The following is a 15,206-nucleotide window of genomic DNA, read 5'->3' as shown; positions in this document are numbered from 1 at the left end:
TGCCACAGTGCAGATACACAGCAACATTCAGGAGACAGCTGCCTCACCATGGTCTCAACCACAGACTGCATCATATTGAAATATATGATTAAGATATATATTAATATAAGATAGTATTAAGATAGTAACAGAATATTATACAGTAGTAGTATATTATAGGTATTTAATTTCAGTTGAGAGAGAAAACATTTAAATAACCCATCACTGTATTTTTAAAAAAAGACAGATATCAGAAAACAGTTTTACCAGTTCAAAGTGTAATGAAATAGAAAGGGCCATAATATTTGAAAGAAAATTAAGGAAAGAAATATAAAAAGGAGTTATCTGCGTCCTATTGAAATTAGTTTTCCTGGAGATGCTGTTATAGTTCAACTTAATTAGCACTAAGTAGCAGTGTATGGTTAAGGGAGGAGAAAGGTATGGACAGGGGAGAAAGTAAATTTTTCATCTTCCAATGTTTTTTTTTAATTTATTTGTGTTTCTATATGTCTGTTTATCTATTTTGAGAGAGGGCAGAGCAGACCTTTTTTGTTTGTAGGTTTATGCAGGGTACTGTCAATCATGGAGGACAGTTTAGTATAGTTCAGCTCCCCTAGAGTGCAAAATTACTTATTCAAATATGTTTAAAATCATTCCAGTGCTTCAAAGTAATGAGCTTTGGCCTTAGAAAAAGTCCTACTTTCCAGTAAAGGTAAGAGTTAACAGCATACATGTTGAAACAGGAAAAATGAAAGAAAAAAATCCCTTCAAGTAAAGGTATTAAAATTGTCCCCAATCCAAATATGAAAATGAACCATAGAAGACTAAATGCTAAAATATAATTCAGAAAAATATATTTTTTCTGCTCTGTGTAAAAGTAATCTGTATCTCTTGAAGGTACAGTTAAAGTACCTTTGGCATTGTTGAGTAGTCTGAGGGCATACTACTTTACTAGTTTGAAAGCAAACCACTGAGAGATTCCAAGTCAGAACTACAATTTACAATGGGAAAATTGAAATAAAAGCAGAATACTGGCCTAAACTGACAGTCAGGATACAACCTGACACCCTGTTAGTCAGGGCGTTGGTAGCAGTCTGATCAAACGGTGGCTGCAGTCCTTTTGGAATGGTAGATGTGGTTCTGTTGAAGAGGTGATCCGGTAGAAAGGTCTGGTCTTCTTCTGAAGGTCCAGTGGTGGTTATGTGGCTCTTGTCCTCTGTGAATTCAGTAGGTAGGCTGCCTGTGATGTTCCAAACCTCAGATTATATCGAGGTAGAAATGCTTGGTTCCTCCCCCTGGACAGAGCACTTAACAATGGGATGATGTAATTTTATCAGTCATGCAGTGAGACTTGATGGCCCATTAGCAGAAGACATCCCCCGGAGGGACTTATCAGGGATGAGTCATGGAAGAGATAAAGAATGCTGCCTCACCTGGTTTTAACAGTTTATGAAGATGGTGCTAGAATATATAGTTCTGGTTACAACTTATATTGTAGCCTAAGACAACTACTTAAGGGCCAAGTATTAAAGAAAGTGACAAGAAGAACTTGGATGTTTGTTTTTATGTATTGGAACTTTGTTCTGCTGGAGTGGCAGACCTTCAACAGGAGAGCTTTTTACTGCAATTCAGTGAGGTTCCTGGTATGCTCTGAAATGCCATTGTCCAAGTAATTTTATCAATAGAATTCAGACCTGCAATGACTGTACTTTTAAATACTTGAAAGATTGTTTGTTAAAATTTGGCCTTGCTTTGAGTAGAATTTATCTGTCTCTCATAGTGTGGATTTTTTTTTTATGTTCTAGATTTCAAGCTGGCACATCATTAATTAGATATTTCTTGTTTAGTCTTCAGAAGGGGCTCAAAGGAGAGTATGAATATCATAATCTGAATTGCTGTTAGGTTAACATTTTACATGGTGAAATTGTTTGGCATCTGTGGTGGTTTGACTTGGCATTTATCCCAGGTACCCACCAAAGCCCCTCTATCTCTTCCATCCTCAGCTGGACAGGGAACAGAAAATACAATGAAAGGCTGATAAGTTTAGGACAGGAGGAGATCACTTACTGATTACCACGATAGTCAAAACAGACACCACTTGGGGAAAGGAATTGAATTTATTGCCAACCAAAATCAGAGCAGAATAATGAGACGCAAAACTAGCCTTAAAAATGCCTTCCACTCCACCCCTCCTTCTTTCCTGGGCTCTGCCTTCTCCCTCCCAACGGCCTAGAGAGACAGGAAGTGAGGGTTACGGTCAGTTCATCACGCATTGTTCCAGCTGTTGCATCTTCCTCAGGGAGAGAAATCCTTCCCCTGTTCTAGTGGGGAGTCTCTCCCATGGGAGACAGTTCTCCATGAACTTTTCCAGTGTGAGTCCTACCCAGGACTGGAAGCTCACTAACTGCTCCTGCATGGGTCCCTTTCCATGGACTGTAGTCCTTCAGGAACAGACTGCTCCAGCGTAGGTCCCCCACAGGATCGCCATTCCTGCCAGTAAACCTATTTCAGCATGGACCCCTCTTTCCAGGGTCCCACAGCATGCACACCTGCATATCCCAGCATGGGTGTCCTCCCTGGACTGCAGGGGAATCTCAGCTCTGGTGTCTGGAGCACTTCCTTCCCCTTCTTCACTGACCTTAGTATCTATATAGTTGTTCCACTCACACATTCTCACTCTTCTCCTCTCTGAGTGTAATTGTACCTCTGCAGTACTATTTTAAACAGGTTATCGAGAGGTGTTGCTACCACTGCCTTGGCCCTGGCCAGTGGTGGGTCTGTCCCAGAGCCGGCTGGCACTGGATGTGCCAATAACGGATACGGGAAGCTTCTGGCAGGTTCTTGCGGAAGCCACATCTATAGACCCACCACTAACAAAACCTTGCCATGCTAACCCGGTATAGCATTGCCTGGATAAGCAGTATTGAAAGCTACTAGATTTTTACCAGAAGTCTTCTTTGCACAGATACTGGCATGATGCACTGAGTTTTCTTCTGGCCACTTTCCCGATCCCCTGGCTATTCAAACTACTTTTGGATAGCTGCAGACTCTGTTAAAACATTGGCACTGGTATTCGTGTGGAAGAGGAGAGATTTTGCTTTTTAATTATACCTCATACATAAATGTGATGTCACAGTCTGCCTCAAATGCACAGTTTTAGAAAAAATTATGGACTATATGCAGTTTCTCAGCTTTGTGAGTAGGCTTCTTCCACAAGACTGCATGCTATTCAGAGCTTTTTGTAATGTGAGCTTCCTGCTGTATACCAAATCAAGGCCCTTTAGAATATCAATTACTTAACTGTCTTCAGCTTCTCTCCCTTCAGCTTTAAATTTGGTTTCACCTCAGCTATCAAAAGACGTTTATTTTTCTGTGCTTTTTGTCAATCTTTAAGGAATTGCTCCATGATAAAGGGCTACCTTTCACAACTAACTTTATACTTCTTTTTTCATAGACAAAATACAGAATATTCTTCTTCTGAGACAAACTTTTCTTCCAGATAATTAATGCATTTTCAATTAGAATAAAACTTTCATTATTTTTTAAGTGTTGAAGACTTGCATAAAAGTATTTGTAGTATTGAGTTTTATTTATAGATCTAAACCTTTCATCCTAGCAGTTAAAACAGTAGAAAGGTCTTAAAATCTGTCCTTAAAAATCTGATGCATATATAGCTTGTGTCTGTACACAGATTTGCAATTAAATTAAGACCTTTGGAGAAAATGAATATAATTGATTTGAGAAAGATACTTGAAAGGAAGAGATTTTCTCTTGATATGCTATGGACCATTTTATCAGCTTTAAACATGGCACATTTTGTTAGGAAAGAATTAGTTGTAAAACTGAAGCTTGGATAGCTTAAAAATGGCCATCAAAAATAGTAATGTAATGACAGTGGTAATGCTCTCAAACAACACTGTTAAAGGGAATAAATTATTAATGTAAATTCCCACCTAAACCAATCCTGTTCTATTTTTTTTCATTTTTTACTGACTCAACTCCTTCCTTCCTTGAGGACTAGTTGTCTGTCTCTCTTCATTCTGTAAAATGTCATAATGAGGTTTAAGACTTTCCTGTTATATAAATTACATAAAATGAGTAAGTGGCTTTTCACTGTAAGATATAAAAGTATCTAGTCTGAGTTCTTTTTGTGTTCCAAGAATGATGCTCTATGAAAAGCTTCATTTTCTTTTTCTTTTCCTTTTTTTTTTTTTCTTCTTCTCCAGGGAGCAAATCTTAAGAGTAAAAGAAGATGAGAATGTTCCTTTTTTGCTAGTTGGTAATAAATCAGATTTGGAAGATAAAAGACAAGTTTCTGTAGAGGAAGCAAAAAACAGAGCTGATCAGTGGAATGTTAATTATGTGGAAACTTCTGCAAAAACACGAGCTAATGTTGACAAGGTAATAACTGGCCTCTTAAACATATCTGCCCATCAATTTTTACTTTATCCCTCTTTTTCATGGCTCATTCTCCTTATGTTCTCAATTTTAGCAATAATTTTGTGGAATTTTAATGAAATATTTTTCTTCCTTAGCTTGCCAGGAGTGCAGGACTAGGTGACTCCTTGTAGAACAGTGAAAATGTTGGGCGTAACACATTTATCCCATTCTAAACTGCAAAGAATCATTATTGTCATGACATAACACAAGACCTTATAAAATTGTCTCGGGTCAGCTCTTTTGGCCTAGACTTCATACTGCATTTTCTGTAACTAGAGGAGAGTCTGCTTCTGAACAGTGAATACTTTCTGATCCTCCGTCAGAATAAAACACCTTATAAAAGCAAAAAAAGGAGGGATTTGAGCCTTCCCTACCCTCATTTAACCACCTGCCTCTTTGTATGGTGTTTCAATAAAGAATGGATGAATACAAAAAGCTATGAAAAGCCCAGAAGAGTCTTACGAGCTTTCAGAGATGGTTCAGAAGCTCATAAGATAAAGAAAATATTTACCTCCAAGAAAATAAAATGCAGCTTAGTTCTAAGTGCTTCAGCAAGAATGCAAGGTCTTGCAATTCAGAATAACTGTCAGCCTTGCAGACTGTAAGAGTTACTGTTGTGTGGCAAAAGAAATAAATAGGTTTTAGCAATGTGCCAACCTTTCAGAGCTGTTGACAAAGTTTATCCCACATTGAATCACAGGTTTGTGATGGAAGGAACCTTAAAGATCATCTAATTCCAACTGCCCTGCCATGGGCAGGGATACCAACCACTCAGGTTGCTCAGGCTCCCATCCAACCAGGCCTTGAACGCTTCCAGAGTTACGGCATCCACAACTTCTCTGGGCAACCCTTTCCAGTGCCTCACTGCCCTCACAGTAAAGAATTTTTCTTTTACAATTACTCATTTAATTCTCCCCCCTTTCAGTTCAGAACTGTTCCTGCAAGGCTCTTATCACAAGCTGCCCATGTAAAAAGATGCTTTCTGTCTTTTTTTTATAAACCTTCTTTAAGAACTGAAAGGCTGCGATAAGGTCTCTGGAGCATTCTCTTCTTCAGTATGAACAAGCCCAGCTTTCTTAGCTTGTCTTCATAGGGGAGCTGCTCCAGCCCAGTGAGCATCTTTGTGGCCTCCTCTGGACCCACTCCAACAGGTCCGTGTTTTTTCCTTGTGCTGAGGACCCCAGACCTGGGCACAGCACTGCAGGTGGGGTCGCATGAGACAGTAGAAGGGGACAATCACCTACCTTGACCTGTTGCAAATCCTCTTTTGCTGCAGCAGCCCAGGATACCATTTGCCTTCTGGGCTGTGAGTGCACATTGCCAGGTTGTGTCCAGCTTTTCATCCATGAAAGCCCACAAGTCCATGTCTACAGGGCTGCTCTCAGCAAGTTAATCTCCCAGTCTGTACTCATGTCTGGGGTTGCCCTCATCCAGATGCTGCACTTTGCACATGGTGAAAAATTCTCTAATGTAAATCCATATGTATGAGCTGTCAATTACAGCATGAGAGCTGTAATGCAAATTCTCTTTTGTAATAACTTAAACTCAACTGTTAGTTGAGTCCTGTTAGTTACCTTACTGAAGAAACTGATTGTTCAGTACTATAGTGATTTACCCTACAGAACAGCAGAGTTCTTAGTCAAGTACAGAAGAACTCATCCTCATTGTTGAATAAAGGTCTGATTTTTTTTGTTGTTGTTGTTATAAAAACTAACACATTTTTTATTTTTGGTGTATAATTGCAGTTAACAGCCATCTACTACAGTTGTAAAAATCCAGCTCTTCAAATCCACTTCATTATTGTTTAGCAGCTGGGGAAAAAAGTGCATGTAATATATTTTTTCAATAGCTCCTGGATCAATAGTCTTTACACATACCTGGTAAGCTACCAGAGAGCTCCAGGTTTCTTTTTGGAGCTGATGGCATAATGGATTCAGATTAGCATGTCATATAGATTTAAGGTTTGACAGGCCATAAATGAGGCTGTGTTGGCACAAGTGAATACTGGGTATTCTTAGTTGCTTGAAGCATACAAAGTTTTGGAGTTTGCTACACAAACTTGGTTTACTATTGTATAAGAAATCTGGCCTCTCTGAATTCCAGAATAGTGATTTTACTCACTTGAGAAAGCACAGCCACCCTCCACTCGCATTTTGGCAAAGGTGACCCAGTAAATATTTTCTCAGAAGGTTATGTATTCCAGACAGCTGAATACTGTTCTACAGTATCAGTACTTAAGCAAGCTGACAGTTGCATCTTGCTATTAGCACTGATTTAAATACAAGCAACTTAGCACAAATTTAAAAATCTAAATGCGATCTCATTTCTTCATGGAAATGTTTGGTTCCATTGATTTTCCTGGCATTTTATGTGATGAAAGTTGATACTTTTCCTGCAGTCAATATGAAATTAGTGTCATAAAAACCTACTGAGCTCTTTAGAGAGCTTTTCAGCCCCTCCACTGTCCATGTTTCACAGAAATGGACCAAGTCTCTTGCTGTACATGTATTTCTTAGTTCAAATTTCAAAGTATCTCAAAATATTCTGAGTTGGAGGGGACCCACAAGGATCATTGAGTCCAACCCTTAGGTGAATGGCCCATATAGGGATCAAACCCATGACCTTGGTGTTACTAGCATCATGCTCTGACCAGCTGAGCTCATCTCAGGGCCGAAAAAAGAAGCCAAGAGCACCTGGTATTCCCAGGTAGTCAAGTATCAACCAGGCCTGATCCTGCATAGTTTCCAAGATCAGATGAGATTTGGCATTCTCAGGGTGGTAGGGTATCTAGAGACTCTCTTGAGAGAGAAGTTTTAGAATTGCTCCGCTGATTTCCTACAGTAAAATTAGAAAGATGTATACATATTATTTGCTGTAACCTTCTGTAAGACAAGTCAAAATCTGCTGTTCAAATTAGTAAAGTAGCTTTAAGCAGCCCAGTCATAAAGCCTTAATTGTCTGTCAGTAGGATCTCTCTTACCTGAGTGGTGTATCTCCAACTTTGTCCTAAACCATTTGATGAAAGTGAACTTCACGTGTATTTAAGATTGTAATATGGCAGCTGCAGCCAAGATTACCTGATGTAAGAAATTGTTTATGTAGTTGTATAATTGAAAACTTTGCTTTAAAGGAAATGCTGGGCTATTGGGTTTTTTTTTCTCTAGTTGCTGTATGCTTAGACTTGCATCATGGAACATATCATACAGCATACCATATGTACATTTCAGTCTATGCTGCTGCTACATGAATATGTTTCTAAAATTGAGTGTTGCACTTTTTCAACCTTTGCAGCTCATCACTTAAAATACTCAAAAGGTAAACTGATTTCCTTACGTTTTCTTAGTATTGTGTACATACAACATCTGAAAATCTTGGCTGGCAATGAGACCCGTGTTTCAATTATCATCTAAAATTGCCTGACATTCACTTATGAATGCCTGACAGGATTCATAAGCGAGTAACAGAAGACACGGTAACATTATGGGGCCATGAGACAAGCAGGATAACATCATATCAACTTGGCCTTCAAAACCAGTAACAGATTTGTTGTGTCTATATTTGTTTGCTCAAACTGGTTGCATGTAATTGATTCTGTTTGAAACAACTGAAGTGGATGTCAGTGATAACTGAAATTAACTCATATCTGTGATTTTTTTGCATTTATCTTATATCTTTTCCAGGTGTTTTTTGATTTAATGAGAGAAATTAGAGCCAGAAAAATGGAAGACAGCAAAGAAAAGAACGGGAAGAAAAAAAGAAAAAGCCTAGCTAAGAGGATCAGAGAAAGATGTTGCATTTTATAATCGAAAGCTTGGATTCCTTCCTACCCTGACCATACTAATAAAAACCATAATTTATAAGCATGCCATTGAAGGCTGAAGTGACTGAAATTACCCTAACATGTTGGAAAATGTAATGTACCACTAAAAGCATGATTTGGAGCTGCACTGAAAGCCAAATTCACTGAAAACAAATTATGTGGCTTCAAGAGAAGCAAAGTTCAGTCCATTTCATAATTGCCTACCTTCTCACATTTCTTCTGAATGTAGTGTTTCATAGGTAGTCTTTTCTTTAATAGTGGACAGAGGGGCGAAGTATTACTTTGTGGGTTCTTATAAAGCATACTTTTTTATCACTGGTATTTGTCAATTCATCTTGTCTTTTGTTGCCTTGAAAATTACAATTGTGAATATGATACCTAACAAAGCAGTATGCAGCTGTTTTGCCATGGAGTTATGCAAATTAGAAAAGAATAATGTATATGCGAACAGCTATGTTGAGGAAAACTATATGTGGTTCTGCATTACCTGATTAACTTAGAAGAGCGATGTAATCTTTTACATTGAAACATTTGAATATGCCTTAATTTTAAAACCCAAACATAGCAGGTCGCTTAATCAAGGGTGTATTTTCAACTCTGTTGCATGGAGACTGTCCCTGTGCATCAGTGCAAGACTGCCCTCTCTGTGGAGCGCAGTTATGTGGATGATTTCACTCACTAGCTGTCTGCTAGCAGTGTCTGTTTTTTAAATGTGTGCCATACTCTGGTAATGTGAATAATACAGAGCATATTCTGTCATCTGTAACTTGGTAGACAATATGGTATCTTAAAACTAAAAGGTCAGAATACACATAAGAATAAGACTGAAGTCATATGTCTATGGCACATCTAAGCCTGGAATGGTTGTTTAAAATTTAACGTGCTGGTACCTTGAAACTTCCCTTTTGCACATAGATTTTTGTCTAGATGTTCCTTGGGTTTTAACTCCCTGGAATTGGGTGGAGTGGGCTGATCTAGTAGCGCTTATGTGTTTTGAGTTAAGATGTTGTCTAGGAAATTCTGGTTAATTTCTTTTGTGTTCCTAATACTTAGCTATTGGAACATGGTGTGTTATGCTGAAGCTCTTTGCAGGTTTTGTACTGTTTAGTCTATGTTGATTTTCAAATGGGGAACAGTGTAGCTACTTTTTCTAGTTAATGTTGATATCAAACAATCAAATGTGCTTTGCAATACAGAAACCTTTAACATGCACATCCAAAATCCCCAAACAAAACATACTGCCTCAGTTGCTTCAGAACAACAAGAATACTAGCACATAGTTAGTGTGCTACATCTTAACTAAAAATATACCAGAATGTTTGAGGGTTTTGGACTCCTGGGGTGAGACAGGCTAGATCAATTCCACAAACTGTTATACTTTTTATACATGTATAAGCCTATAACTGACAGTTTAAAATGTGCTCAAGCAAACTAGGTAACAAATATTTAACTTTCATGCTAACAGACGTTTTAGGGACTCAAGACTTAGGAGTTATATTTGTCATGTTCAATATTTATCAGTAGGAATTTTGTATGTGCATTTAGTAGACTGCCAAATGCAGAATAAAAATTACTCATGTGACTGGCAAATATAAGCCAGTTTTCATCTTACTGTGTACTCATTTGGGTCTATGTAGCCAGGGAGTCTAACCACTAACATTGTGACTTTGCTTTGGAACCTGTGTACTGGGAACTGAGGTGTTATGAAGCCACTGGACACACAAAACTTGTCTTGGCTGATGCCTTATCCTGTTCTTTTATTTGCTATTTGAGCCATTGAAAGATGAATAAACTTCCATTTTTCTAAAATATTTGTGCAGTGTTAATTGATAACTGTATTATTCATAAACATCACTATAGCCCATGCTAATTGTCAAGCAATTAAACCGAAGTACTCTAGAAGACTGGTTTTTGTGCATGAAGATAATTGCACATTAAACCAGATCAGTCTGATAAAAGGCCACTTTTTAAAAGCTGAGACTATATATCTGCTACCTTCTATTCATAGGTAATTTGCTTAGTTGCTACAAGACTATCTGAAAGCAGGCAACAAACTGAGGTAAGCTTGTTCCAGAATTACTTTTCTATAAGAATGGAAAGTGAGATTTAAAAAACTAACAAACAACAACAGCAACAACTAAAAATGTCAAACAAACAAAACCCTGAATCAAAAAAAGGACAACCTACATAAGTTTTAATAAAATAAAATGCATTCTAAGTAATTTTCTTTTGGCACACTCAAGGAGAACCTAAGTGTTGTTCCTCAACCTGCAGGGAATATAGCTTGCATCATGTATTACAGGATTTGGGTATATCTTGAGAGAGTAATCTAAAGTGAATGTTATATTTCCATCACAGAGTGTTTTGTTTAGCCTGCTTGGGTGTCTGACATTCCTAAGTCTAGCTGCTCGGAGTGCTTCTGTTCCTGAGAGCACTTTTTATCCCCTATTTCTTTAAGAAGCTGAAGACACACTCTTCTCTGGCAAGATCAAAGCCTTCCATGGTAGTTCCCTCCAATTTAGCCTAATGCTGGCAGTACTGTTGCTCTCTTTTGTGAAATGCAATGTGTGGTAAATCTGCAGACTGGAGAGAGATGCTTTAATTTGTAAAAAGCTATAAAGTTGAGTCTTCCGTTACGTATGAAATCCATGTTGAATTTTTATGCTAACTTTATTCTGTAGCTTTCCATAGCTTTAAAAACTCAATTGACTTTCAAAAATGTTGGCTAAGAAATCTGTGGTGTATTTAGTAATTTCTATAGCCTCTTGCTGAACATACAGTAGCTTGACAATAGTGGTGTCTAGCACTTTTCTTTGACTATTCTGCAACAGTGTGAGGGTGTGCAGGAAGTATTTTCCCATTCATAGAAACCTTGTTAACATCAGAGCAGAATGACCCTTCTGGCAATTCCAGTTGCAACCATAATGCAATAAAGTACACTCCATATCTGATACTTGTGCTTGCTGTATTAATAGGTAGGAACCAAATCTTATATCTATATGTGAAATGGGCTTGCTGAAAATGCTGGGCTCCATTTTGGAACACCAAGGTTTGCAGTGCCTCTATGAAACTACAGAATCAGAATATTCTCAGTTGGAAATGACCCACAAGGATCATTGACTACAGCTGCTGGCCCTGCACAGGACATCCCAAGTCACATCATGTGCCTGAAAGCATTGTCCAAACACATCTTGAACTCTGCTGGGCTTGGTGCTGTGACCACTTCCCTGGGGAGCCTGTTCCAGTGCCCAACCACCATCTCCGTGAAGAGCCTTCTTCTAATATCCAACCTACACCTCCCTGACAGAACTTCTTGCCCTTTCCTTGGGTCCTGTCACTGATCATGGGAGAGGAAACAGTACCTCCCCTCTGCTTTCCCTCGTAAGGATGGTCAAGAGTGCAATGAGCTCTTCCTCCAGAGAGGAGGTGTCCTCTACTTGATTATAGTTCAGTATGTGGAGCAGCAGAGCAATGGCTGCTACCACATGAGTGCATGCAATACATTTAGCTGTGTCAGAACTGGATGAGAAGGTAAGACTGAGCCTATGACAACTGAGAATTGAAGAGGAAAAACTAATAGCTCACCTTAATATCTAAGTTTTTTCATTGTTAGACATGTTGGCTCTTGTATCCATGTGGATGCACAGTCAGTCATGTGCATAAAATATTTCTTTCCAAATTCACTCCTACCAATTTTTGGCTGTAAATATTTTTGGGTATGTTTTAAAGAACTGAATTATGAGAGAAACTTCTTGCATACTTTTGTGATAACTTCAGCTTGTTACTAAAATTGAGTGGTAGGAAGTGTGCCGGTGTTGCTATTACTAGAGCATACGATAATATTTGATCTAAATACATTGACCAGACTGGGATATTTTGGTTGAAGCTTCATTGTCAAAAAAATGCTGAAATGCATACCATTTGAGATCTGCTTAGGACTGAATATATGCCAAAGCTCTTCCCATTTTCAAAAGACCCTGAGTAGATATCTACCCATGTGTTTAACTGGTATGATCCATTTTGTCTATAATTTGGTTTGTGTGTGCTCTAAGGTATTTTCTTTTTTCAGCTTGTCCTGGACAACCCAAAAAATGTGTATTGTATTCCATTTTTCCTTAGCATCAATCCATGCAGTTTGTGTTAATGTCCCTTTAAGACCTGGTGGCCAGAAGTGGACCTGGAGTGATTTACCCTGAAGGGGTAGGTTCTGACAGTGGTGGGAGGTTCAAGGGATGCCTTTAAGAGATGGGGAACAGGCACACAGGATCCTCTTTCTTGTTTCTTGCTGAGATGCCAAGCAAGTTGCCTGGCATAGGTCTCCAAGGTCTCCAAGAAACTGCTTTTTTTTTCAGTCCAAAACTGTTTCAGAGGGAATTTCACAATACACATCCGCAGTGCCGAGCTGGAGCTGTTGGGGCCGGGGCTGTGGGTTCTGGTGCCCAGTGTGTCAGTTTTCTTTCCCCGCAAAGCAGCAGCAACTCGGAACTGCAGTGCCCAAACCAGCTGGGTCTGGCAGGCCAAAAAGAAGCAGAAGAACTGACACCCCAGGTTGGGAGCTGCCCCAGGCTGTGTCAGTCCCAGGGAACTGACACTGCAGGGGGAAGGCCGAGCCAAATGGTGCTTCTCTGCCATCTCGCCTTTGTCCCCTGGGCCACACAGTCTTCTTTGGAGGCCACCGTATCAGGATGGGGCTTCTCTACCATCTTTTCTTTGTTCGTGGGGAGTTCATGTGAGGACTCAGTACCTTTGTACCTTGTGATTATTGCTGTTATCTAGGTTGTGGCTATTTTATTTTTTAGTAAACTGTTATATTTTCACTTATGCCTTCTCACATTCATCTCTCCTTATCAGTGAAAGCTGAGTGGTTAAAATTAAAGGGGAAGTAGCTAATTTCTCAGGCTCTACCCCATAATTTATCTTAAACTTATCTTAATCATGCTGTGCAGAATGTTGATTTGAAAATATACATCAATTCACTTAATGAATTTGGTAGCAATTACATTTTTTTTCTAGTCCGTTTCTATTTGATTTGGCCATGTTTATGGCAGAAGAGCAAGGAGAGAAGAGGGGAAGCTGATTTCTGCACCACCTGAGGGCAAGTCATCATCATCCATGGGCAGCTGTGGAAGCACAGGGCAAAAGGAGAAATCAGGAAGCATCCAGAACTCAGATGAAAGCTCAGTAGGTCTTTATCAGGAACTAAAACTGTGCACACCATGGATAGGCACAAAGCACTGGCATGCTCCTGGTGCCAAAAGCAAGGTGGGACAAACAGCCAGTGAGGCCCACAAAGCTGACAGTGCCAAACTGCAAACTGAATATGTGCCTTCTTTTTGTTTCCTCTTCCTGGCAGCGTCAGTACTGATTTTCAGGTATTTTCTTGCTATCTGAGTAACAGACGAGATAGCATCTGCAGCAGTGTTGGACCTACATTTGCTCTGCTCTACCGTCCTCTTCACAGACCTCACTCTCATTCCTCTCGGATAGGGAGTAGGCAATAAATGGTCACAGAGTGTGAGCCACTGATCTGGTTAATGTTGCTTCCTGTGCTTGTGCTCTGAGCACAGAGTAAAAAGAGGTTGAAGGCAGATAGGAAGAAGCTTCATCCACAGACCCACTGCAGCCATGACCACAGATGTGACAGCACCCTTGCATTCTTTTTCCATGGCATGGCAGAAGGAGGATCTGGGACCTTGAGGTAGCCTAGTGTCATTCTCTCTGTGCTTCTTATGGGTTGTCCATTTTCCACCCTTTTGTTCTTGATTGGTGCTGTGACAGCTTACTGTTTGTCATAACCCCAGGCACAAAGGAGAGGATCTGGTAAGATTGAGCTTGTGTTTCATTGATGTGCTGGCCAAGAGTGGAGGCATGATGATAATCAGCAGTTTAAACGCTATATTTTAGACACTGGCTGAGGTACTGAAAGTAATGAGTTGAGGTTTTCCTTCAACTGAGCTCAGCATGCTTGGTATGCTTCTGTTAGTTATTTTTTGCTTCTTCTATGAAGGAAAACTTATTAGATAGGGTTGGGTTTTTTTTCAGTGCAACAAAGCAGTCGTGTTAGCTAAAATGCTGCCAGACTAATGTGTTAATTATTAGTCATCTCTAAAGAATGAGTCTAAAACAGTAATCCTTCTGTTTTGTTTGACAACTGCCAAAATGCCTACTGAAATAGACGGGGGAAGTGTCAAAAGAGGGGTTAAAAATAATGTACTGTGCCTATGGATAGCACTTTGCTATGGGTGGTTGTAAATCCTGTGAGTGTCTTGAGGGGGTAGGTGCTAGATAGCGTGTAGTTGAGGATCCTGTATCAGACTGAGGGCTTGATCTTTTAGCCTTGATGATGTCAGAGATGTGGGGGGTTTGTTGTCCTGTGAAAACCCAGTGAAACTGGATAAACCCAGCAAAATTTTAAAAAGCACTTTTTGCAAATTTATGCAGATGGTTGCATTATCTTGAAATGATCCACAGCTCTCCCCCCACCCCCCTGAGAAGGTACATGCCTTCTTACCATGAAATGACAGAGCCAGTGCCTAGACTGGAAGATGGTTGTGGGCATTTAGTGCCCTCTGTTAGTCCAGAGCTGGGAAGAAATGTCATCAGGGGAAATTTCTCTGTGTGTTCAGGTCTCCAATTTCTTGACATGGTGGCCTTCCAAAAGTTTCACCAAGAGGACCAGTGGAGCACCAGAAGCAACACACAGAAATTAAAAGACAGAAAAAATAAAACACAGAGAAAATACTTTTTTTTCAGTAGACATCAGATGCAGCAGCACAGGAGACACAGAGGTGCAGCCAGGGAGCCAATGGTAGAGCCAAAAAGTGCTGATAAACCCACAAAGGCAGGAATAGGCACTTGGTTCCCCTTTCTCTGGGAAACAGAGTCTACAAGGAATTGTTTATGGCCCAGAGGAGAGAGCTAGTGCTGGTGCCTCAACCCCATGGGGAATAATGCCTTTAGAGACCCA

The 15,206-nt window shown here is 39.7% G+C and overlaps 1 protein-coding gene across 5 annotated transcripts in view; it reads left to right on the top strand.

Annotated features, from left to right (window-relative positions):
- Positions 1-10,050, top strand: part of RALA (RAS like proto-oncogene A) — a 30,772-nt gene extending 20,722 nt beyond the window's left edge. For all 5 annotated transcript variants that reach the window (XM_058832366.1, XM_058832367.1, XM_058832368.1 and 2 more), the window contains exons 4-5: positions 4,206-4,380; positions 8,100-10,050. In XM_058832366.1, the coding sequence (XP_058688349.1) occupies positions 4,206-4,380; positions 8,100-8,222 (298 nt within the window). In that variant the 3' untranslated portion in view covers positions 8,223-10,050. The remainder of the gene's footprint in view (positions 1-4,205; positions 4,381-8,099) is intronic.
- Positions 10,051-15,206: the final 5,156 nt, after the last annotated feature.

The sequence above is a fragment of the Poecile atricapillus genome, chromosome 2, assembly GCF_030490865.1.
Source record: "Poecile atricapillus isolate bPoeAtr1 chromosome 2, bPoeAtr1.hap1, whole genome shotgun sequence".
Classification (NCBI taxonomy): Eukaryota; Metazoa; Chordata; class Aves; order Passeriformes; family Paridae; genus Poecile; species Poecile atricapillus.
This window is presented reverse-complemented; position numbering and strand designations above follow the sequence as displayed.